This window comes from Pteropus alecto, unplaced genomic scaffold, assembly GCF_000325575.1.
Source record: "Pteropus alecto unplaced genomic scaffold, ASM32557v1 scaffold75, whole genome shotgun sequence".
Taxonomy (NCBI): Eukaryota; Metazoa; Chordata; class Mammalia; order Chiroptera; family Pteropodidae; genus Pteropus; species Pteropus alecto.
Genome location: NW_006440638.1, coordinates 24,312,369 through 24,336,091, shown reverse-complemented (window position 1 = coordinate 24,336,091; position 23,723 = coordinate 24,312,369). Strand labels below are relative to the sequence as shown.

The following is a 23,723-nucleotide window of genomic DNA, read 5'->3' as shown; positions in this document are numbered from 1 at the left end:
GTAAGGCCAGTGATAGTGATTCTGCTTTGGGCACAGCTTGGGAGCATGTGGACCTTTCTAGAAGATAATGGGTATACATCAGGATTTTAAAGGGTTAGTGCTTTGTCTCAGCAATCCCACTTCTAGGAATATAACCAAAAGAGAGCTCTCCACAACTGTGAAAAAACAAGCACAAGAAGTCTGTCCTGAGTTGTTTTTACTGGCAAACAATGACAAAAACCTAACTCTCCACAAAAGGAGAATGGTGCAGTAAAAAATGGGACCACTACAGAAGACCCTGTAGCAGACGCAACAGAAAGGTCAGCTATTCATGAGCACTGAGGCCCTTGGTGCCTCGAGGCCAGCACTATCTTCAGAGGTACTTGGCCTTCACACCTCTCTCTGTGCCCATAGGCCAAAGCGGTAATGGTAATCCTGAGAAGGAACTGCAGAAAGTGTGGTGGGGGCCACGGCCATTTTTGTCTATCTGGAGGTCTCTGGAGGTTGTTCTCAAATGGAGGATCTTAGGCAGGTCAGCTGCCTTGGACCTGGCTTTCTAGTGCCAGCTTTGACCTGCTCTCCCTGCAAGACCTCTGACAAGGTTCTCAACCTCCTAGGCTGGGCTTTGTGTAGGCAAAATGAACACTGTTCTTTAGCTGCTTTTGTCTGATCAAGGAGCTCCATTAAGCCACAGAACCAAACTGAGTTATAATTATAGTAATAATAGGGGCAGCTATCCCGTAATGATCATTTCATGTAGGTTATTACATTTAATCCCTCAAAGACAGTGGGTGGGGGGCCCCTCATCACTATCATCAGCATCACCATCAGTCCCATGTCAGAAAAAGGGAAATAAGCCTGAGAGGTGGAGTCCCTGACTTATTTCAAGTCAGAGGCCAGGAACCATGCCACCACAAGCCTGACCAACAAAGCCATATCATGGGAGCCAAAAAAGTCATGGTCAGCACAGGAAAAGGGTGCAAGGCGCCGTATGCCTAGATCAGGGCTCTGGAGGCTGAGACGGTGGTGAAAGTTCAGCTGCTTTCTTGCAGTCTGGCAAAGCTTTCCCAGTGGCACAAGAATCTAATCTCCCAGCCCTGTGGTGGGCTGACGTAAGTGGTGAGTGGTAAGCGTCCTGGTCAGAGAAATGAGACTTGGCTAGGTGGTGATGGTCCAGAGAATAACCCTGGGCAGCTGCCTCCCCCTCCCACAGGAACCTCACTACCACTCCCAACCCAGGCCATCCACCCTCCCCAAGATGGTGACACGAGCTTCCTCACAGCCCTGTGAGCTCTCTTGTCCCAAGAGCTCCTCCTGGCCTGCCTCCTTCCCCAGCCAACAACTCTCATCCCATCATGAGCCTCGCTCTCTGGGTTCCAGTACACAGACCATCTTTCCTTTCTCCCCGCAGGGCTTTGCGTGTGCTACTACTTCCAGGTACACATCCTCACCTCCTTCCACCTGGGTCACTCTTCGGCTTCTCTGTGGGACTGCTCAGCTGTCATTTCCTCTAGAAAGCCTTCCTTGGCCACTGGCCACATCCATCCTGGGACCTCAACAAACTAAGAGTTAAGATGAGCTGTTGAAGGCCCATCCCCCCAGCTGAGGGCTCTGTGCCTGGCCCCCAACTGCTGAGCCTGGTCCTCAACTGTTGAGCAAGGCCCTAGGCTGGTGCTCTGTATGCTGGCTGCTGGAGATGAGCCCGCACGTGGCCTAGGGCTCTCCACACCTGGGAAGTCTGATGCACAGATGCTGAATTCACCACAGAAGAGGGGCACAGGGAATATTCTGCATCCTGACCTGCTGGTAGTCACCTGGGTGTATATACAGATTGAAATTTACTATCAGTACACTCTACGTATGTATGATGTAGCTCAATTTTTAAAAAATTTAAAAAAGAAGGCATTTTCTTCAAAAGTCAAGTTTTTCTTCTTAGGAATCTCATCTCCCACAAATTGGTGAACAATAAACAAATGAATCACAAATTTTCTTCTCTTCTCTTGAAACAACTAATCATTTGCTGCTTCGGAGGCCACTCAGGCTGCTTGGGTGAGGCCCATTTGCCCCTGGACTCTCCTGGTGAAACAGCTGAGGATGGGACAAGGGGCAGGGCAGAGGCTGGTCAGGATGCACCTCCAGGGGCCAAGAAAGCCCCACGGTGGTGGGGGCCCCCAAGCCTGACACCACACCAGAGGCCAGGCTTTTATCCACAGCTCTTCTGGGACTTACTGTGTGACCTGGCCAGGGGTTTCCTATTGGTAATGCGTGAGTGCTGGCTTCCTAATGTGGGACTTTGTGCCCTGCATTCCAGGTATCTGAACTCTGTACACAGCCCCCACTCCCCAGCTGGTCTCCTCCCTTTCTAAAACCTCCACAGTGGTGGTCTCACCAAAACCAGTGTAAGGAAGGAAAACCTAGTATCCTAATGCCCTGGCGTGGGGGTCGGGGGGCATGCATGCAAAACCCAGGGGACAGCTCTTCCAGCTTGCCTCCACTTCTTTCTCTTTCAGATGTCTGTGGATTCAATCTGAGTAGGTGGTGTGCTCATTCACACAGGTGTATTTAGGAGGCAGGGTATAATATCAAGGTCACTGCTGGGGGAGGTAGGGACTCAGTTCCCTCAGGGACCCTCCCAGGATCAATCACCTGATGTACTGGAGGAAGGGGTGGGTAGAAGTGTCTTGGGCTGGCCCTGAGAAAGAGGACATTAATTCTCCTGCACTGTGGCCCGCACTACGCCCAGGTGAGTGGGCTCCTGCAACAGAAAAGACCCCAGGTGAAAGTGGGGACATGGAGGGCACCTGCTAGAGATGGGAGCTGATAAGCTGGAGCTGAAGCCAGAGGAGGGTTGAGGGAACAAGAGACCCTGGTGCCCTGGTTCTTACACAGTAAGGACACAACATCAGAAAGAGTGATTGCTCTTCCCTCTTCAGGGATGCTGAAGGTCCTCTTTGGCCCAGGTACAGTGCGAGTCTCAGAGATTATAAGAAGCCTGGTGGCCCAGTAGCCATGAGTTAACAAAATTTTCACCTGGCAGAGCATGTCCACAGATCTGTGATCATGTTTGTTCACTTACAATCAGCAGTGAGGGTACTCACAGCTACCAGAGCCAGGCACACAGCAGGTACTCAATAAATGTTTATGTGACTAGCATATAAAAATACATTGTTCACTTCACGAGAGGAGGCAGACATGGAAACCGAGGCACAGGGGGCAATGACTTCTCTTAAAAGGGGTGGAGCTAAATTCACATACTTGTGTCCACCCCACAGACATCTGCCTGGATCAGGCGCCATCACCTAATGCAGGGACTCTTCTGATGGCATACTACCAGTGTGCCTGTACTACAACCCCTTCCCATGCCACCTCACAGTCTGCTCTCCACACAGCAGCTAGGTGATCTCAGAACGAAGGGGAGCCCAGAACCAGCAGAAGGTCAGCTTGGGCCTTATCAGAGTAACTGCACACACAGGAGACAATTAAAAGAACAAACGACTTCTTCAAGTCGAGACAGGTCTGAATGGGAGAACACCTAAGAAACATCCTTGCCAAAAAATTCAAACCTGAATCTGCTCACATTTCTAGAATTTCCACCACTTCAGAGGTCGGAGGAACATGTGAAAGTACACCCAGGGACCCTATCAACAGAATCCAGGCTAAAGAAAGACCATGCATTTCTTCAACAACAAATTCAAGTGAAAAAATAAACAAGACAGAGATGGAGGTGAATCTATAGATTACGAGAATAATATGTAGATCTTATTGAGATCCTGGGAATTCAAGCACTAACTGAATATTTGAGGATGTTAAGAAATCATTGCTTGTGTATCAGATGTGACAAAGGTTTAAAGGACTCTTTCAGAAACACATTCTGAAAAATTGACAGAAAAAATAAGGGATATTTGGAATTTGGATTAAAATAACCTCAGGGATTAGAGAAGCTGACGAAATGATCACCCAGGAGGTGATGAGAATATGAAGTTCAGTAACCTCTTCTGGCTAATTTTGTATGCTTCAAATTCTTCATAACCAAAGGGGTTCTTTGTGTTTGTTTGTTTAAATTTCAAATATGCCTACTAAAGGAGTGAGGGAGAGAAACTCGGGTGGAAGAACCTCCTAGGCAGAGAGCCAGGTCTTGCTTGAGGGATTTTGAAGAATTCTACAGAACTTTGGGGTATTCTGTAAATGCTTAAATACTCCATATTTCAAGTACACTTTTAACTGGTTTTAAAAATCTCAATTAGAAAACACCCACCTTGCACTCAGATGTGACAAGATTCGGGTTAGTCCGTGGGCAGTAGCAGCCCACACGCTATTTTTGATTGTCTGTGAAAGATAAGTACACAGTCGAAAATCAGAGTTTATAAACTTTGACACAGTGACTTCATGTCTGTTGAGTCTCATAATCAGATAATGGGCTTAAATTTTATGTGTCTAAGTTTTTATTATAACAACTTTTATTGTATTTTTTAATCAGCCTATGAGAGATTGAAATTTAAAAGACAAACATATGGACTTTCACCACGGTGAGTTTGAGAAGCACTGTTATGGACTGGACATCAATTCCCTGGAGACCCAAACCTATCTGCTTAGGTGTCTTGTCAAAGGCTCCAAAACAAAGCCTCTCTTCCCCACTGTCTGTGGAGCCGACTCCAGCACTTCCTATGAACACAGCACTGACTAGAGAGGAGCAGCACAGCAAAGCCTGCTTGATTTTAATCCACGTTCACTTGGGTACTACCACTGGATCGGAGCCACACTTTACCAAAGGCCGGCAAGGCCCAGGAGATACTGAGTGCCCACCCATCAAGGTGCCATAGCCAGCCACAGCATGACAGTACCACCAGATCACATCCTAGAGCAGCCTAATGGGTAGGTAGCATACATGCTTTCATTTATAAACTGCTGGCACAGTGGCAAGTTATTAGTGAGCCAGCCAACTTTCACATACGTGCCTACTGCTGTTTCCTTCTCAAACTTCTGGATGGGTTTAACTGCAGAGGGTTCAAAGACCGCAAGGTGAGCTGCTTACAAATCCCCCACTGCTTCCTTGTGTCAACTACAAATCATTCTACCGCTGAACTAAATAAACTGCAGGAATCTACTGGGCACTGGGACTAGTGGAAGACATAAACCGGCACCGGTGGCCCCTGGTTTCAAGTGTGTGTTCATGAAAACAGTATCACTGTTCTCATTGCAGTATAAAAAAAATCACAAATGTGAACTATAAACTCATGCTAACATGCAACATCATCTGCATACTGGGGTTCCATGTTCGAGTCTCATTACTTAAAAAAAAAAAATGTTAACAGAGATGGTAGTCAAATTCCTCGGGTTGCCGTCCTAATTCTGCTATCACTCACGGTTTAGCAATTCTGGACCTTGGTTTCCTCATCTATAAAATGGGAACTGAGCCACTCATTTCATAGGTTTGTTAGGAGAGCAAAAGAAAATAAGAGCCAAAACTACACTTCAAAGAATTAAAAGTGCAAAGCCAAAAGCACGTGGTGATTTTTAACAAGTTCACACCACTGCCTAGGTTCCACTTCGTTCTCCTCCCTGCCTAGCCTTACTTATCTTATTTCCTCCTCCATAAAGTACAGACAGTCATAATGCAAATAGGACCAATTATAATATTATAAATAATAATATAACAAATTAAAATATCATTGATCAAAAAACCGATCACCAACCCTGCTACGTGTGCCCGACACAGTGCTCCCTGCTCCACTAAGTCTCCAGTAACCCTCCGTACAGTACTGTGAGGCCGACTTTATCACCTACGTACAGATAGGGCTTTGAGAGAACAACAATACTTGCCTTCTCTGCGTTCTGGACTTTGAGATCCCAGTGTAACAACACATATGAAAACCGATGCAAGTACACATGGGCTGTGACTTCGCAGCAGGAGTAATAGCATAGGTGGAGTTAACCTTGTGGCCGAGCCTGTGTGCTTTCCTGGGCCAGCCTCTCCTCACTGGAGCAGAGAAAATGTTTGCGGTGGTGTAGCCCTGCTGAGAACAGTGGGTACAAGCCCTCGGTGTGGCTTCAGGGTCCCTGACTCAAAGCAGGCATTACTGTTGACTCTGTGAAGCTCAACCAGCTGGTGCAGAACATGGGTCAGGGGAGAACAGAGGGGAGGGTGCTTCCAGCAGCCCCCTCTCCCAGCTTGGGCAGGCTACCGAGGCCCTGGAAGGCAGCCAGCGTTTGCCAGGAATGGCTTGCTTTTCACAAGACAATGAGTCCACTGTTAACTGGTGAGGCCCTGATTAATATTTGCAAAAGGAATAAAGTGGAAAATTCCACCTGTGTGGGTGGAGGCAGGGCCTGGGACATGTCAACAACCCTAAAGGCCTTGTTCTCTCAGGATGAATGACAAAGAAACAAAGGTCTGATGGTAGTGACACAACACGAGGATGTCATCCTACTTGGATCCAAAGGAATTTCCCTATTTGAATCATAGAGATATTAATTTGTTTTTTATTATCCTTCCTCCCCTGCTCCTAAATTTAAACAGCACCTTTAAATCTTTCGACTTTCTTCCTATCTCTTCAGAGTTTCCAAGCAGCCCTGCCAGGGTCAACTCCATGTTACGGATGGGGATAACTGAGGCTCCAGGACACCAAGAGCCTCACCCGAGGTTAGCTCAGCCAAAGGATCTGGAATCCTAGCAAATCGACTCCAAGCCGTGGTGCAGAGCCTACACAGGGGGTCTGGGGTCAGGGGCCATGGGTACTGGATAGAGTGATCTTCCAGCTCCAGCAGAGGCCCTGACCTTCGACCCACCTGAGGAGAAAGAGTAGAAAGCCCAAATCAGCTATCCCAGGTGGGTAGGTTTAGGTGCCAACCTTGGAAGAAGGTATGCATTCGCTCGTCCATTCAAACATTTAACAAGTATACTAAATACCCAGACATGAAGGCACACTGTGTAATGGCTCTATCAGGCACCAAGACTGGCAGAATGCATGAATGAAGGGGAAAGGTCAAAGCATCTTCTTCAAAGGTCACTTCCCCCAGAGACCTGAGTCACCTCATTTAGCCATTGCCAATACACTCTCATCTGCCCATTTTACAGAATAGGAAAATGAGGCCCTGAGAAGGGCAGTGACTTGCCAGAGGTCACAGAGAGAGGAGGCTGAGACCTCCTGACCCACAGTGGCTTTGCCTCCAGTTTATACAGCCACAAAATTATTGGGCTTAGGTATTTGAACACATGGTGTCCTTTCCAGCAGGCCACCTTGGAGGCTGAACACTTAATCAACAAGGACTTCTCACAGAGGGAAACTTTTTGGAAAGACCTTCTGAGCCAGTGTGGAACCTCCAAGGACAGACAGGCATGTCTTCTTTGCCCACAAAGAACACCAGGTGTGGCTGCTGGGCTCTCCTCTTGACTCCCCACCCTGCGGTTCTGTTTACAGAGCTGGCTGTGGGCCCTATCTCCACCCCACAGAGGGCCAGGGCAGTGTCACATCTCTGGGCCCACACACCCTCAACCCTGGACCCAGGGCAGTGGATGGTGGGTCACTCAGTGCCCTGAGTCAGTGCCCAGCACCCCTGCTTCCACTCCTACCCACATGCTCAGCAACCTCCATACCAACCTCACCTTACCCTTCCTCTCTCCTTTGCTCACCAGCTTCTTCCCCTGGAGAAAGAACCTCAGTCTCTCCCTTACTTAAAATAAAGCTGCCCCCACCACATTCCCATATAGGTATCTTGGAGCCTCAGTTATCCCCATCCATAACATGGAGTTGACCCTGGCAGGGCTGCTTGGAAACTCTGAAGAGATAGGAAGAAAGTTGAACCCACTTACTCCCAGGCCCATCTCACCCCACTTTTGCCAAAGCCACACCTGATTGCCAGTGACCTAAGTCAGGGGCCCCTCTCAGGCCAGATTCAGCCACTGGAGGCAGGGCCACTATGGGTCAGGAGGTCTCAGCCTCCTCTCTCTCTGTGACCTCTGCCCCATCTGACCCCATGGGCTACCCTTCGCTCCAGGTGCAGCCCCTCCTAACCCTCACTCCATAAAGCTCTCCTCCCCCAGAGTCCTAACCTCCTCCCCTCTCTGTAAATATCTGCCTCACAAATCATATCTCCAGGCTTAACCTTTGCACTCCTGGTTGTCCCCAAACCCCTCACACTCCACAGTCCGAAGCTCCCACAGCAGGGCCTGCTTTGGCACACAGCTGAAAAGCAGCACAGCTCCAGCCTGGCCTACAGCAGGGACTCAGCTATTCACTGAGTGAAGTATTTTGGTTAGCAGCTGCTTCCTTGCTGGTCTCAGAGGAGCTGGCCACCCACTGCCCTGTACAGCCACCCAGGTGGCCTTCCTAAAGGCCACTGAAAATTGACCACCACCTAAACCTCTGCTGTGGTTCCTTAACAAAGTGGGACAAAGTTCATGATCTCAAGCTGGCAGATGAGGCTGTTTCCATTTGCCGTTCCACAGGGCGGACACGGGTGCCCTTGAACATACTCTCACTGCACTCATCCTCAGCCCGAGGGCCCGTCGGCCACCACCCATGTGTTGTTCACCTTTGCACCCCAGTACTGGCACCCTGTAATGTTTCCTAAGCAGAAAGACAACTATTAGAGACAGAAATGATCTTGGGAACTACAGGGCTCAAAGCAACTCAGAGGCAACAACCACACCTGAGCTGCTATCCTTGGTCAGGAACCTGACAAATCCTCTGGAAACATCACCTAGAACCCCATAAGTATGCTTGCCAGAACCCCCAGCTGACTTTGAGGCTGGGCCCACTCTATGCAGCCCCAAATCCGAACCCGGCAGGTGAGCCAAGCCTGGCACATAGTAGGACCACAGCAAAAACAGCTGTTTGACTAAGTCAACCTCTTGCCAGGTGACAACTGCATCCATAAAACCAACATCCCTCTCTAGGCATTGTTCTCTTCATCTGTAGGATGGAGCTAACTAGCCCTACAAGTTTAAGGTACTTTGAGCTGGTCCCCCCAACCACATTCTTTGCAAACGAAGGGGGGGGGGCGGGTGGCGCTAAAGCAGCCAAATTCCAAGACCCGAGATCCACTGCTAGCCCAGCTGATTTTTATTAACCTCTGCCCAAACTACTGTATGGGAAAAAAAACCAAAAACCAAAAACCAGACCCTTCTCCCCCCATAGCCATTTGCATCAGAATTAGCAGGGAGGGCTTGTTAAATGATGATTCCAGACCGTGCCCCACCTGAGAGGTTTGGTAGGACTCTGAGCAGGGGCCCAGAATTCGCGTTTAAGGCAATCCTGAGAGATCCTGGGCAGAGTGAAACTGGAGAACCAAAGTTCCAAACTAGACCAGTCCTCTAGAAATGTCATCTAGAACACCACATGTATGCATGCCAGAGCCCCCAGCTGACCTTGAGGTTGAGCCCACTTCATGCAGGCCCAAAGGTGAACCCAGCAGGTTGACCAAGCCTGGCACACAGTAGGACCACAGCAAAACGGCCTTCGGGTACCCATGTGTTAAGGGTCAGACCTTATTTTGGGGAAATTCACATTTACCAGAAAAATCTGGGGAAAAGAGGATTTCTCTTACTCTAATAACATATAACTTAGTTCCTCCAAAGAACTAGCTTCCGGAAGAATTAAGAAAGACCAGCTTCCCGCAGCCCACCCCTTTTACTCTCTGGGACTTGGCACTTGCGTAAAGCGGTGCCCCAGTCACAGCGTCCAGCCCAGGTCCTCTCAACTCACCAAGGCCGCCCGGGGCTCCGCGGCTGCAGCGAGGACAGTGAGGAGCGGGAGTCAGAGCGCGGAAGGCGCCACTATGGGCAGGGTTGGCCAAGGGTCGGGGCGCATACCCCACTACTCACCCTCCTCAGCGGGGCCGAATGCCGGGACAGTCAGCTGCGGCGGAGCAGGAAGAGCTGGAGGCGGCGAAAGCCGGGCCCCTGCCGGGTTACACTTTAACTGGCGGCGCCAGCGCACCGCGCGCTCTCCGCGGCCAGGAGGGAAACCGTGGGCTGTTCAGACTCCGTCGGTTCGAGGCGGTGACCCGAGCGCCAGGCTGGCCGGCTGGCTCAGGCGGGCGGGGCGCGCGCAGCCCGAGGGCGTGAATGCAATAGTGCACCTGGCTTACTGCACGCACGTGTGCGCGGGGTCGGCGCTCGCGGCGGCTGCTTGTGCTGTGCCCGCGACGGCCCCGGAGCCGCTAGAACCTGGTCCATCCCTTGGAAACAGGCAGGCGAAGGCTCCTTCGCGGGCCCAGCCGGGGAAGAGGCGGCGGCGCCTGGGTGGCGCTTTGGGAGGTGGAGCCCGGAGGGGTGGCCGGAGGCTCCCAGATAAAAGGTCTGCGGGAGGGTAGCCGGGGTACCACGCGATGGGGGGCGATGACCTTGCGATGTCACTGATGTTGCTGAGTTTGGCCGCGCTGTGCTGGGGTGCCGTGTCCCCGGAGCCGGTAAGCCCCCGTTCATGCCCCTTTTCCGCGTTCCTGTCTCTCGAGCCTGGACCCAGACGGTGGCCGACCGGCAGCTCATGCCTATCCAAAGCTTTCGCAGAGGGCCATCCGGAGGGAGGATGTCTGCATCTTCTGAGGCAGCCCGGCTAGTCCAGGCGACACTGGGCTTCAGGCTTCTAGAGTCAGGGGCGTGGGAATCATACAGACCCAGGCTCAAATGCTAACGTGTGTTCTTAATTCAGTCATTTATGCTCATTGAGCCTCGGTGTCCTCATCTATAAAAGGAAGGGTAATACCTAACTCAACATAGTTTCTACGGAACAGAGACAGGGCCTGCAAAGGAGCAGCAAAGATCCTGGCACGTAGTAGGTGCTCAATATTGTTATTGCTTGGGTCTTGAGGTCTGCCCACCTTTTGGGGCACAAGAACTGCTTCTCCTTTACCACTCGTATTTTTGCCAGTGGTGATTCAGTCCTGTTCCAGGAATTGGTAAGCTCCTGAATGCTCCTTTTGAGTCTCCTTTTTTGCCTGGTAGACAGAAGGACTGAGGGAATCTTCTAGATCACTAACTAAGAAAAAGCTCATCTGCAAAATAGCTTTTGAAATTATATCCCTGCCCTTTTAGCACAGCAGGTAACATGAAAGCATTGTGGTTACTTTCGATGGTTATGGAAAGACAAACCCTATTCATGTGCCCTGATGTCTTCAGCTACTAACCTTGCCTTCTGTCTCAGTTTGTGGCCCTTAGCCTTTTCCACTAAGGGAAGAATTGTCTTTGCAGTAGTTGCCATCAGGGCAACACTTTGTAAAATTTAGAGCTGCTGCTTTGCTTCTTCCTAAAACTTGGATCGCCAGCCCTTTAACAGAACTCAGCTCCCAATATGGTGGCTTATTTGTTTAAAAAAATGTCTGATGATACACTGGGAGTTCAGCTTTAAAAAGACACAGGGGAACGACGATTTTGCCTAAATCTAGATAACTCAAACCATTAAAAGTCTTGCTTTCTGTCTTACAAGGTGTTAGGAGAGAGATCAGCGTCCAGAGCTGGTAGACTTATCATTACATTGAGTCTTATTACTAGTACTTGCTGCTGCATAAAAGTTAATATTCTAGGTCCAGTATTTTATTCCAAAACTGATTGTTTTTCTTGTAAAAAGATATGAGTAGCTAACTCCAAAGGATTTAGTACAGCTTTCTTGAACATCGATATGTATTTTTCTATTTTTAGCTCCTTTTAAAAAGATAACATGATGAAATTACAGTTGCTTTATGATTTTATAAATAGCTCAGGTGAATCAGTCCTTTTGTATTAGAAGATGAATATTTTAAAGAAACTAGGGAAGGAACCATGAACTGCATTCATAGCTTTCTGCTGTTCATCTTCTTAGCACAGCCAGTCCTTAACCTGGGGAAAAAATATTCTAGACTGCCCTGAAAACCTACAGTTAAACATTAGAGTGTGAAAGGGTCTTCGTGATGGTTCAGAGTCAGCCCCTGCTTGTAGCAAGGAAAGCAGAGACCCAGGAAGAGGTGGAGACACATCTCTGGTCTATGAGGTGATAAGCAGGCTTACAGATCTTGTATACTGATTGCTAATCTGATTCATCATAAACTACCATGAGGCAGCTTAGTCTACCCCAAACTGTGAAGTGAAACCAGCTCAGCTTTTCTTTGCCACTTGTATATGCATTTAAGGGAAAAGATGGTATTTTTCACTAATTTGGCTGGTAGTTTGCTGGCATTCAGCATGACATTTGGTTTCTTTCTCTCTTGCAGACGATTCAGTGTGGCCCTGAAACTGGTAGGTGCACTAGGGAATGGGTATTTGGGGCTTTATACTAAAATTGAAAGCACAATTGGATTCAGTGGGCTTGAATCCAAGCAGTGGCTCCTTGGAGACTAGGCTAGGGTGAACCATCGCTTTGTTAGCTGATACATATGAAGCCTCTGTTGACCCAATACACAGCTCCTGGTGTTTCAGATGGGCTGGCTTCCTGGCTAGTAAAAGGGACATAGGCAGGGCAGGAATTGCTGTGCAAGGTAGAAAGTGAAGTCCACCACTCCTAGGAGGGAAATCAAGTACTGTGGGAGGGAGGTCACTTACAGTCAGGGACAGGAAGCAAATGTTTTAGAGAAGGAGTGTTTGAGATTGTAGCATTTGAAGAATTGGTGGACTTGTGCTCAAAAACGTGGATGAAGAGGGTGAGCTGGAGGAAAGATGGTACCAGCAAAGATAGGAGGTAGGAAGTGGGAGTTGTGTGAACCATTTGGCTGGAGTCCAGGCTGAGGACTGGAGAAGGCAGGACTGATCCTAATTAACATGTCAAATATACGAAATACATACACATATACATACACAGGCACCTGAAGTGGTCTCAGGTGCTCTGTAGGAGTGAGCCAAGAGGTTGAGCATCACCTTGGCTATAAATCAGTCAGCACTGAGAAATTTCTGTCCTGCTTTGGTAGGAAGAAGATATGAATTATGAATGAGGGTTGGATCAGGGTGGATCACTTAGAGGAGATGGCATCAAACTGGGCTAAGGAGGGGCAGGTCATGGGCAATCTCACCTTCTCCCAGGACCATCTCCAGAGTGGATGGTCAGACATACTCTGACCCCAGGGGACTTGAGAGACCTTCGAGTGGAACCTGTTAAAAGCAGTGTTGCATCAGAGGACTATTCAATTTTGATGAACATAAGCTGGATACTCCGTGCAGATGGTAAGTTTGTATCAATAAAAGTTAAGGCCTAAGTGTCTACTAAACAGAAATGTGCAGAATAAATGACCCATTAATTTCACTCCTAGGCAAATACTCAGCAGAATATATAAGTGTGTGTATATACAAAAACCATATATTAGAATATTTGTAGTAGCATTATTCATAACAGCCAAAATATAGAAAGCACTCAATTGCCTGACAGTAGAATTGGAATCACAAAATGGAATCCAATAAAGCAATGAGCATGAATAGTCTGTAACTATACACTATATGGTTGAACCTCACAAATGTGAGAAGCCAGATTCAAAAGAGTTCATACATTCATATCTGCATGCATGCCTACAGTCATACATACCATATGATTCCATTTTTAAAAATGCAAAACAAGCAAAACTAAACTAAGTGGTTGGAAATCAGGGCAGTGGTTACTTTGGGGTGGGAGTGACTGAATGGAAGCGTGAGGGGCACTCTTGGGGATGTTTCTCCACCTGGGTACTGCCTACATAAGTGGGAACAATCATTGAGTGGTACACTTCTGATCCGTGTACTTCTCTGTATGTAATGTTATACCTCATGAAAGACGACAGGGTAAGGCAAGAGATGATTCCTTCAAGTTTAAAGAAAGCAGTGGCTTAGGTAGATTACTTTTCCACCTTTCAAATGGCATTGTGGAAGTCCTGGCATTCCCCCAAGGCAGATTTTGAGTTCTTTTAATGAACCAATTCTGGGGTCCTAAAGCCCATGTTGGTGGTTTCCACCCACTAAATTTAGTTAAATTCCATCTGGTCAGGAATCCAGGAGTGCCATTCACTACAGACAGACACAAGGACAGTGTCAGGGGAATCCTGGAAGGAGCTATGCTCTACGCGAGTGAGATGGAGGCAGGGAGGAGCAGGAGAGGCCCCTGGCGAAACCACTTTAAATTATAGGATTCAGTTAGGCATTTGGCCCCATACCTAGCAGAGAGTGTGAGCTCTTGTATTTGTTAGGTGTTGTTATAGACATAAGTTGGGCCTTGAAGGAGTAAGCCCTGGAGCGGCAGAGAAGAGAAAGAAAGGGCATTCCAGGGAGAAGAATCAGCATAGATACATACATAGATACAGCAGGATAGAAGTGCAGTCAGATAGAAGGGCATTCCAGGGAGAAGAATCAGCATAGATACATACATAGATACAGCAGGATAGAAGTGCAGTCAGAACAGGCATGGTTTGGTGATGACACTCGGAAGGGCTTTTTCTTCTCAAGAGACCCAGAATAATGCAGAGCTAGAATCACCTTTGCAGGTATCCTATGAAATTCAGGATTACCTGTGAGGAGGAAGGAGCTTGGGCTTTGGAACTTGAATCCATATTCTGCCCCTGATGAGCTTTGTAAGATTTGGCAATGCTCCATGAAATTCCATGAGTCTCACTCACCCCATTAGTAAACTGGGGATAGTAATGGTGCTTATTAGGGCTGTTGTGAATATGAAATGAGACGAGGCATGTAAACTCTCCAGCATCAAGCTGGTAACATAGTGGGTGCTAAATAAACAACTACTTTCTTGTCTTTCTTGGTAGCCAGCATCCGCTTGTTGAAGGCCACCAAGATCTGTGTGACAGGCAAAAGTGGCTTCCAGTCCTACGGCTGCGTGAGGTGCAATTACACAGAGGTATTCCAGACTCAGAGCAGACCCTCCGGTGGCAAAGTAAGCACTTCGAGGAACTTGGCTAATTGTCCTTAAACTAGGGTAGGCCCTTTGCTTCGGGAGTATGGATGATGTGCTGCACACACAGGCTGGTGAGCAGCTACAACTTCAAGCTTAGAGCACGATGCCTGGGAATCAAAGCCCATCTCTAGCCACTTCTCTGCTGTGTGTCTTGGGCAAGTCAGCATCTCTCGGCCTCAGTTTCCCCATCAGCAAAGTGAGGGGAGCTGAACTTAAATTATATCCTGGCTCTAAAATTTTACTTCTCTGACTCTTTGAGTTACACTGAAAAACTGTGTGGGGTCCATTCCCTAAACAGACATTGGCTAGAGACAAGTTTCTGCAGTAGGTTGAGGAATGAAATTATGAATGAAAAGCGCAACACAAAGGTACTCCATTTCTGCATTGCAGCAATTCAGGGTTTCCTTGCTTTGCCTTTCAGTGGATGTTTTTCTACATTGGTTTTCCTGTAGAGCTGAATACACTCTATTTTATTGGGGCCCATAATATCCCCAATGCAAATATGAATGAGGACAGCCCCTCCATGTCTGTGAATTTCACCTCACCAGGTAAACTTCCTTTTATTCTGTTTTGCTGGGATGCTCACTCTGGGGTGTGTGCTTTGGTACAGAGAGGCCTGGGTACCCTGGACAAGGCATTTGGCCTTGCTGAGTCTTAGTTTCCTCATCTGGAATACAGACACAATAGTAACTGCACCTCAATCACAGAGTTGAAGAACGGTAAAATTAGGGAGAATCCCATTTCTGTGTGTCAGGCACTGTGCTGAGCACTTGACATGCATTATTTCACTTGAGCCTCCAGCAACTCTGGGATTGGGACAGCCCTCTTTTACAGATGAAGAAATTGAGAGCTTAAGTAACTTGGCCTGGGTTATACACATAGTAAAAATAAAGCTGATGTTCAAACTCTGGTCCTTCTTGGTCAATGCACTCTAGCTACTCTTTGTCATTGATGCAAAACATCTGTTCCAGTCTTGGGTTTCTAGCATGCCGTGTTGTTTGACAGCATGCTGCTGGGTCTCTGAGGATATATGGACATCAGTAGGCTTGTCCCCTGAGCTGTCGGTGAGAGGCAGGGTGAAATTGAATTGAATGCTGGGTTCTTTCCTCTGCTCTAACATATGATCAGCTCTGTAGTATCACACCTGCAATGTCACACACGGGCTGCAGTGAGGATGAGACAGGATCATGTGTGAAGGGTCCAGCATGGTGTCTGGCTGCAGCAGTTCCTATGCCATGCCCATCAGGGATGGACCACCTGTTTTATACTCCACTCTTGTCTTCTGTCATAGGCGAAGCATTGAAGCTAAATGGGGGTAATTTCCAATGGCTGTTCTTTGAGGTTTTGGTCCAGGGTGTTCTTGGTGCCATACCATTAACTATACAGTAGTTTCCAGCTTTCTTGATGAGACCAGACCTCATTTTAAAAAATATAAAGGTTTTTATTTTGGAATTATTGTAGATTTATAGGAAAGTTGCAAAGATAGTACGAAGAGTTTCCACATACCTCTCAGTTTCCCTTATCGTTAACATCTTATATTACCATGGTGCATTTGTTACAGCTAAGAAACCAATATTTGCACATTTCTATTAACTAAGCTCCAGACTATATTTGGATTTTACCCGCCTTTCCATTAATGTCTTTTTTTCTGTTCCAGTTGCATTTTGTCTCTTGTGTCTCCTTAGTCTCCTCTGGTTTATGACAGTTTAGTTTTGATTTGTTCTTCATGAGCTCAACAGTCTTGAGGAGTACTGGCCAGGCATCCTGTGGAATGTCCCCCAATCCTGGGTGGGTGGGTGTAATCCACACTATACACATCATTGGTGATGTTGACCTTTATCACTTGGTTAAGTGTCATCTGACTGGCTTCTCTACGTAAATTATTTTCCCCTTCCCAAGTTTAGTTTTGGAAACAAGTCACTAAGTCTACCCTACTCTGGGGTGGGAGTGCAGGGGTAGATTAAGCTCTACCTCCTGGAAGAGGCAGTATTTACACGTTATTAAACCTTATTTTTAAAGGGTGGTTTGAATCTTCTCCTGGGGATCATAGACAGTTTTAACAAAAGCTGTATTTAAATCAGACTGATTATCACTTTCATGTGTAGATAATCTTCTGTTTAACAGTAAAATGTCAGTGTCCTATTTAAATTTGCTATCTTATCTCACATCTTGAATCCTCCGGCATTTTGTTATGGGTGTGGTAAGCATATATGTGTGCATTTACTGGTGGGGTGGGTGGTGGGTGGTGGGAGGAGCAGAGATACCTTTTCTAAAATGTAAAAATTTTCATTCAAATTTCCAGGCTGCCTAGACCATGTAATGAAATACAAAAAAAAGTGCATTGAGGCGGGTAAGTAAATACAGCATTTGCTTTCGTTATTAGAAGAAACTCAGACTTGAGCAGGCACAGCTCAATCCATCTTGCATGAAGAAACTGACGCTGTGAGCAGGGGAGTTATGTATCCAAGTTGTTCGGACAGTGAAGGCTGATGCCTGGCCAGTGCTATGCCCACCGAATCAAGCAGCCTGAGAACTCTTACAGTAGGTTTATGTAGTGAGCAACAGTCACAGAAAAATGCCCCACCCCAATTTTAGCCTAAACTGCATTTACAGTGGCGCCAACTGAAGGCCTTTCATGTTTGGGGGGAAATCTGCAAGTCCTTCCATCTGCTCAGTTACCACCAGTACCACTGACCTGTGGCCACAGAGACCCTCAGAACCTTCTGTTTGGATTAGCAAACATTCAAGGTGAGAGTGTTAGCTAAAGTAATGACCTAGAAGCATGTGTCTTACAGGGGTCATCTCTCATATGCTGGACTACTAGAACCTGCCCTTACCCTTTGAATTTTGAAATCAGCCTCTTCAGGAAAAATGATCCCAAGTGTCCAATTTCCGAGGATTTTACAAGGACTTGTGTAAATTTCTGGGCAATATAATCATAGGATGCTAAAGAGGCTAGTGGTATTGGAAAGAATCTGCCCCTATCTTTTAGGCACCCCTGTGTACCCTGTCAGATTGAGCTGCATGCAGTCTGCTTGTTGGAAAGCAGACTTAGAGCACTGTGCTTCCTCTCCTGCCTCCCGCTGAGAGGGTCTGGAGTATGGAGGGCAGGGGGGTATGAGGGAGTCTGAGGGCCTTCGATCAGTCCTAAAGCTGAACTCCTAAGGAGCATTTGAACTAGGGCCTGAAATAGTCTCCTTGATGGGGAAAATAATACATGCTATTATATATCAAGTTCCTGGAAATTAACCTAGTGCTGATTTGCAAGTCACATGAATTAAACTGTTTTTTTCTCAGAGTTAGACCTATCAGGGTATCCTTTAAGCTGTGAGGCATTTCCTTATTTCTTCACATTCAGGAAAGCTGGCATAATCGTCCAATGGATGAAGCTCCTGGAACCCAGAATGTTCTAGTAGTTGTAGTCCTGATCCTGAATTCACTTGCTCTATAATCTTAGACATGTCTCCTAACCTGTGGCTCCTTCGCCCCATCCTGGAAAGGAGAAAAGACTGACCCCAGCCCTTAACTTAGAATGGATGTTAAGAATAGAAGTGAGTAGTAGAACCCAACCTGTGCCTCCCACTGCCCTCAGCCCGGGGAAGCTATTTTAGCAAAGCAGTGATGTAGCGTCCTTAAACTTTCTTAGGCAGCTGCTACTTTGAGATTCTGGGAGCAATGATACATAAAAAGTACACTGTGTAGTAGAGTCCGTATCTCTTGGATGTGTGCCTGAGAACATATTTGTTTTTGTCAAGCCCTTTTGGGGACTTAAATGAGGGAAGAATTTACAACTTTTCCATGTGATTCTCTCTCGACTGATAGGTAGTCTGTGGGATCCAAACATCACTGCTTGTAAGAAGAATGAGAATATGGTAGAAGTGAATTTTACAATCAGTCCTCTTGGAAACAGATACATGGTTCTTATCCTAAAAAACACTGTAATTGGGACTTCTGTGTCAGAGGTACTTTCCCCCTCCATTTCCTTACCACCACCCCCACCCTCAACCTCCAGCTTTCCTTACCCTGTTGAAGAACAATGTGGACACTTTAGGATTCCCCAGACAGCCTCTCTTTTGAGAGAGCACCGGCAGGACTGTCTGCTGTACAAATGTGCTGGGCTATTTTGATTAATTCAACAGAAGAAAACAGGTCCCTGGGGCATCCCTGGAGATATCCCTTTGAATCTAGAACCAAACAAAAGTAGAGGATTCAGAAGTATGAAATGAGTCCTTTTTCATAGTCTAATGAACTGAAAGTCAGTTTGGGAGGAGTGTTTTCTTCATTGGCAGTCTTTGATCTGCTCATTCATATGGCCCATCATTCTTGATTTTGTTTCACTTATCACTACCAGGAAAAACTAACTCGAACTTCTGTCATGGTTCCAGTGACTGGGGAAAGTGAAGGTGCTGTGGTCCAGGTAAAGTTCAGTGTTGAGCTTTGGGGAGGGGAGGGCGCTAGAACACTGAGTTCTCCACCATTAATAGCTTTTGATGAGCCCTTTCAAAGTTGGAATGGGTAAGTTTCCTCCTCCGTTTTGCTTCTGCCAGCAGTCTCATATTAAATGATGTTAATGGGGAATCACAGTCTTGGCCTTCACAGTGGTGAAATCAGCAAACCGAACTTACAGTTATGGTCCTTTTCGCTTTTATTAATGACTGCTGACCTTCCAAAGTGCTTTTATTTCCATTTTCTGTCACAGAGCCTCACAGTAATTCTGAGACAGGCGTACTATTTTATTTCCCCAAGCCTCGGTTTTAACTGCAAAATGAAGTAACAAAAGATGTGAAATGCAAAGGCTTGGGTTCCACATTAGTGTGTGAACTTTGAAGGGCAACTGCCCGTCCTTTCAGGGCCCCAGTTTACTTAGATGAACTAGCAGAGGGAACCAGACTTTCCTAGTCCCAGGGGACTTATATGTCATATAGGATGACTTAATGGGAGCTCTACAGCTGAGGTTGGTTGGTTGGTTTGTTTGTTTTTGAGGAAATATTTGTATATAAGAATGTGACCTAACCCATTATGAAAGCTAACATGTTAGCAACATGTACAAAGTTTAGGTTCAGACCCCAGGAGACTTAGATGTTTCAGTCTCAGGTCACTGGTTTAGATTTTAGGACTTTGTTACAGAAGTGTGACCAAGGGGGAAGAATGTCCTATTACAAGGTATAGGTTAGGGGACAGGGTTCAAAGCAGAAAAAAAGGTAAGAGAAGTTTTGGTAGAAGTAGGAATAATGCTGAGATTTTGCTCTGAGGCGTGTTGGGAACTCTCTGAGCCTCTCATTTTTCCTTAGTTAACACCATATTTCCATACTTGTGGCAACGACTGCATCCGACGCAAAGGAATGGTGGTGCTCTGCCCACAAACAGGTGTCCCCTTCTCTCCGGATAACAGTAAGTGCCCAGTCATTTTCACAGGGGCAAAGAGGTTCAGGACATGAAGGGCCCACTGTCACCACCCATTTAATATTTGACGGGGTGTGTGTACACGGGGAGTGTGAGGGGAAGTCCCCGCCTGTGTATGTATGTTGAACTGTGGTGCAGGCAAAGATGTCAAAGCTGTCCCAGAGAGTCTGTAATTTGAATAAGAATGCTTCATTTCTAAAATCACTTCAAGGTCCTTTACCAAACATAAGAAGGGGGAAAAAATAAACTGCAAAATGGATGTTCGAAGTGCCACAAAGATCTGCTGAAAAAAGTTTGAGGACTGAGTGTACAAAGGAACATGTTCTTCACTGCATTTTGATTTTCTCATCGGCCTCAGTGGCCTAGCTGCTCCTATAACTTGACAGGGTCACATGGCCAACATTTGAATAACAAATTAGGAATACTGGCACCAAAAGATACTCCTCAATGATGTCTGAGAGCAGCATATTCTGGAAAATGTGTCTCTGGATTTAGAGATGTTGGTGCTTTTGTTACAGATAGACAAATAAAATGTTTGGGAACTAGCCCAGGAGTGGGGTCAAAACTTGGAAGGTGTCATTCTTAGAAGCTCAGGCAAACCAGTGACAATAACCTAGGTACCTAACAGTCCTGACTCTGTATGGGCACAGTGTTTCTGAGTTTGTGCACATCTGTGTGCCTGAGCTTATCTGATCCTCGACATTCCCGTGAGGGGGTGGCATTACCCCCACATTTTTAGTCTAATGGCCTTTAATAGCACACATAGCACATATCTACGTGTGCTATGTATTAAATAACTGCACCCAGAATAACATTAATTCACCAAAGAACAAAAAAAATGAACATAAACTCTGGTTACCACAGTGAAAATGCCTGCGTAAATATGGAGTAAGAAGCCAAAATGATTTTGGAGGACTGTTCAGAATTTCCTATGTCCTTTATCACTTTTGAGAATCTAATGAAAGATCTGGACACTCTGTAGAAAACAGACCATTCTGTAGACCCCTTAGAGATCTATGACCCTTGGTTTTAAAGGGATCTAAACTTCCTCAAAGCATAGGGTAAAAGCCTTAGTTATCAAATAGAAGGTAATTTGGTTGTTTTGCTGAAGGTGAATAAGCTTTGTTTCTCCAGGCAAAAGCATATTGAGTGGATGGCTACCTCTTCTGGCTCTGCTGGTGGCCACATGGGTGCTGGTGCTTGGGATCTGTCTAACATGGAGGCGTGGTAAGGGTTATAATGCACTTCTTTCAAACTTGAGCGAGGAAATAATACTTTGAATTTTTTTTGAGGCAATTCCTCTAGAGACAATCGCATTGGCCTTAGACAGGAGTCAGACGGCACCGATTTAATGCTTTAGCACTCTCACCAAAAGACTGATATAATTAATGACTAGATCACGTCTGCTAAGAAGCAGGGATCAAGACCTCCAGATTTGGTGACTATGACCTATTTTGTTTTTACCATTGAGGCATCTAAAAGTACTGAAATAGGCAAAAGATAGTTTAATAACGAATTACATTGTACCTGTGATACTCTATGCTAGTAGGAACCAACTTAAAAATATTCTGAGAGCATAAGAACAAATCACTTGGATTCATGTACTCTAAGGACCTTGCCAACTCTATAACATTGATGATTTGAATTTAGAAACTAGAGTATTTATATAGACACAGTTAGAGGATGGCACACTGAAAACCTCTGCTTTTCTCCACATGGAGGAAAGGAAATAGAGATGCAGTCATCTGTTGTCATTGATAGAACAAGATTAATCTCATGCTCTAAGCTAAAAATGCATGGGGAACTGTGAGCCTGGAAGTACTTACATTTAGAAGATGTTGTTTGGCTTCTATTAATTACAGTACTTTTATAGGTAGTTTCTGATCTATAGCACATATAGGACAGCATTCCAGTTAAGTTTCAGCTGAAATGGGGTACCACTGAAACTTATGGAGCTATGAAGAAACTCTACCACCTGCAGGTAGTAGATGGAACAACTACTGAGTTGACCCAACTCAAAACATGTCAGAAGTTGTTCCTGTTTATATATGGCACTGAAAATACTAAAGTTACAATCCAACTGAGTACTTTAAACCTAAATAGTTTCTATGAATTTACTTGAAAAGATATGGCTTGATTAGGAGAACTGACTTAGTGATGAGGATTTATATAGCTTTTACATCATCTTTAAAGTGAAAGCCTGCCATTTGCTGTTCATAGATAACAAATGCTTTTCTCCCCCTACAGAAAAGATCAAGATGTCCCTTTCTTCTACCATGTTACTGCCCATTACGGTTCTTGTGGTTTACCCATCTGAAATATGTTTCCATCACACGGTTTGTTACTTCGCTGAATTTCTTCAAAACCACTGCAGAAGTCAGGTTATCCTTGACAAGTGGCAGAAAAAGAAAATTGCCGAGATGGGTCCAGTGCAGTGGCTTACCACTCAGAAGAAAGCGGCAGATAAAGTCATTTTCCTTCTTTCCAATGATGTCAACACCATCTGTGATGGTACCTGTGGCAAGAGTGAGGGCAGCCCCTGTGAGAACTCCCAAGACCTGTTCCCCCTTGCTTTTAACCTCTTTTGCAGTGATCTAAGAAGCCAGACTCATCAGCACAAATACATAGTGGTCTATTTTAGAGAGGCTGATACCAAAGATGATTACAATGCGCTCAACGTCTGCCCCAAGTACTGCCTCATGAAGGATGCTACCTCTTTTTGCATGGAACTCCTCCATGTCGAGCAGCAAGTGTCAACGGGCAAAAGGTTACGAGCCTGCCACAACAGATGCTCCTCCCTGTAGCCTACCCATGAGAAGCGAGAGAACTTGATGCCTTCCTACTGCCTCTAATTACAGGGGGGAAAACCATCTGTGATGACTCTGAAGTTTACTTGTAGGGAGGATTATATGTATATACCTGCTTTAGTAATATGAATAACTGAACACATAAGTTTTAGTCTAGTAATTAAAATTTTTATGCCAATAAAATTGTTACAAAGATTATTAACTACTGTAGCATTAACTAAAGAATGAAAACTATAAGGCTAAGTCAATTTCATACCTAAAAATCAAGAATAATTATAATGTAAAACCTTAACTAGTCTGACAATGCAATGATAAAGCATTTTCCAGCTGAACATCAAGTCTTGAATAGTCCGTGCCCTGGTTTTCTTTTCCCAAGCCCACCCTAGAGTATATCCAAAGCCAGCCAGCCCAGCCTTAAATCTCTGCCTCTGCAAATTTTTTTTTTAAATCTCTTTTGTAATCCGACAGAAAATGAAAAAGCAAAACAAAACTTTTTTTTCCTGTTTGAAATTCCAAGAGTACACACGAGTCACATCATATGTGCTTGTTGTTCTAGACAATAGGGAAAATGTCATGCCCATACAATTCTTTTCATAATACAGGTCCACAAGTCACATGCTCACCACTTATGGCCTGATGACACTCAGAAGTCAACTTAAATGAAGGGCTTCACCACCTGAGAACCACTCAACAGCAC

The 23,723-nt window shown here is 46.0% G+C and overlaps 2 protein-coding genes across 10 annotated transcripts in view; one reads left to right on the top strand and one right to left on the bottom strand.

Annotated features, from left to right (window-relative positions):
• The window catches only part of CHDH (choline dehydrogenase), a 32,413-nt gene extending 22,466 nt beyond the window's left edge, over window positions 1-9,947 (bottom strand). Inside the window, exon 1 of one of the 4 annotated variants that reach the window (XM_015593712.2) lies at window positions 9,803-9,947. The gene's annotated coding sequence lies outside the window, so the exon portion shown is untranslated. Of the gene's footprint in view, window positions 1-4,234; window positions 4,320-5,799; window positions 6,447-9,683 lie in introns of those variants that run through there. The other 3 variants (XM_006917536.3, XM_015593714.2, XM_015593715.2) reach the window with 3 other exon arrangements.
• Window positions 8,043-23,228, top strand: IL17RB (interleukin 17 receptor B). Of its 6 annotated transcripts, none has more exons than XM_025050654.1 (12): window positions 8,043-9,720; window positions 12,166-12,190; window positions 13,010-13,108; window positions 14,668-14,795; window positions 15,238-15,364; window positions 17,119-17,166; window positions 17,430-17,564; window positions 18,639-18,778; window positions 19,162-19,233; window positions 20,108-20,207; window positions 21,354-21,446; window positions 22,467-23,228. In XM_025050654.1, exons 3-12 carry the CDS (start codon window positions 13,078-13,080, stop codon window positions 23,021-23,023), a joined length of 1,431 nt encoding a protein of 476 aa, XP_024906422.1. In that variant the 5' UTR covers window positions 8,043-9,720; window positions 12,166-12,190; window positions 13,010-13,077; the 3' UTR covers window positions 23,024-23,228. The 6 variants fall into 6 exon arrangements, with proteins under 6 accessions (XP_024906422.1, XP_024906421.1, XP_015449205.1 ...); XM_025050653.1 differs by having other exon boundaries at window positions 12,968-13,108; XM_015593719.2 differs by lacking the exon at window positions 8,043-9,720 and adding an exon at window positions 10,253-10,389.
• Window positions 23,229-23,723: the final 495 nt, after the last annotated feature.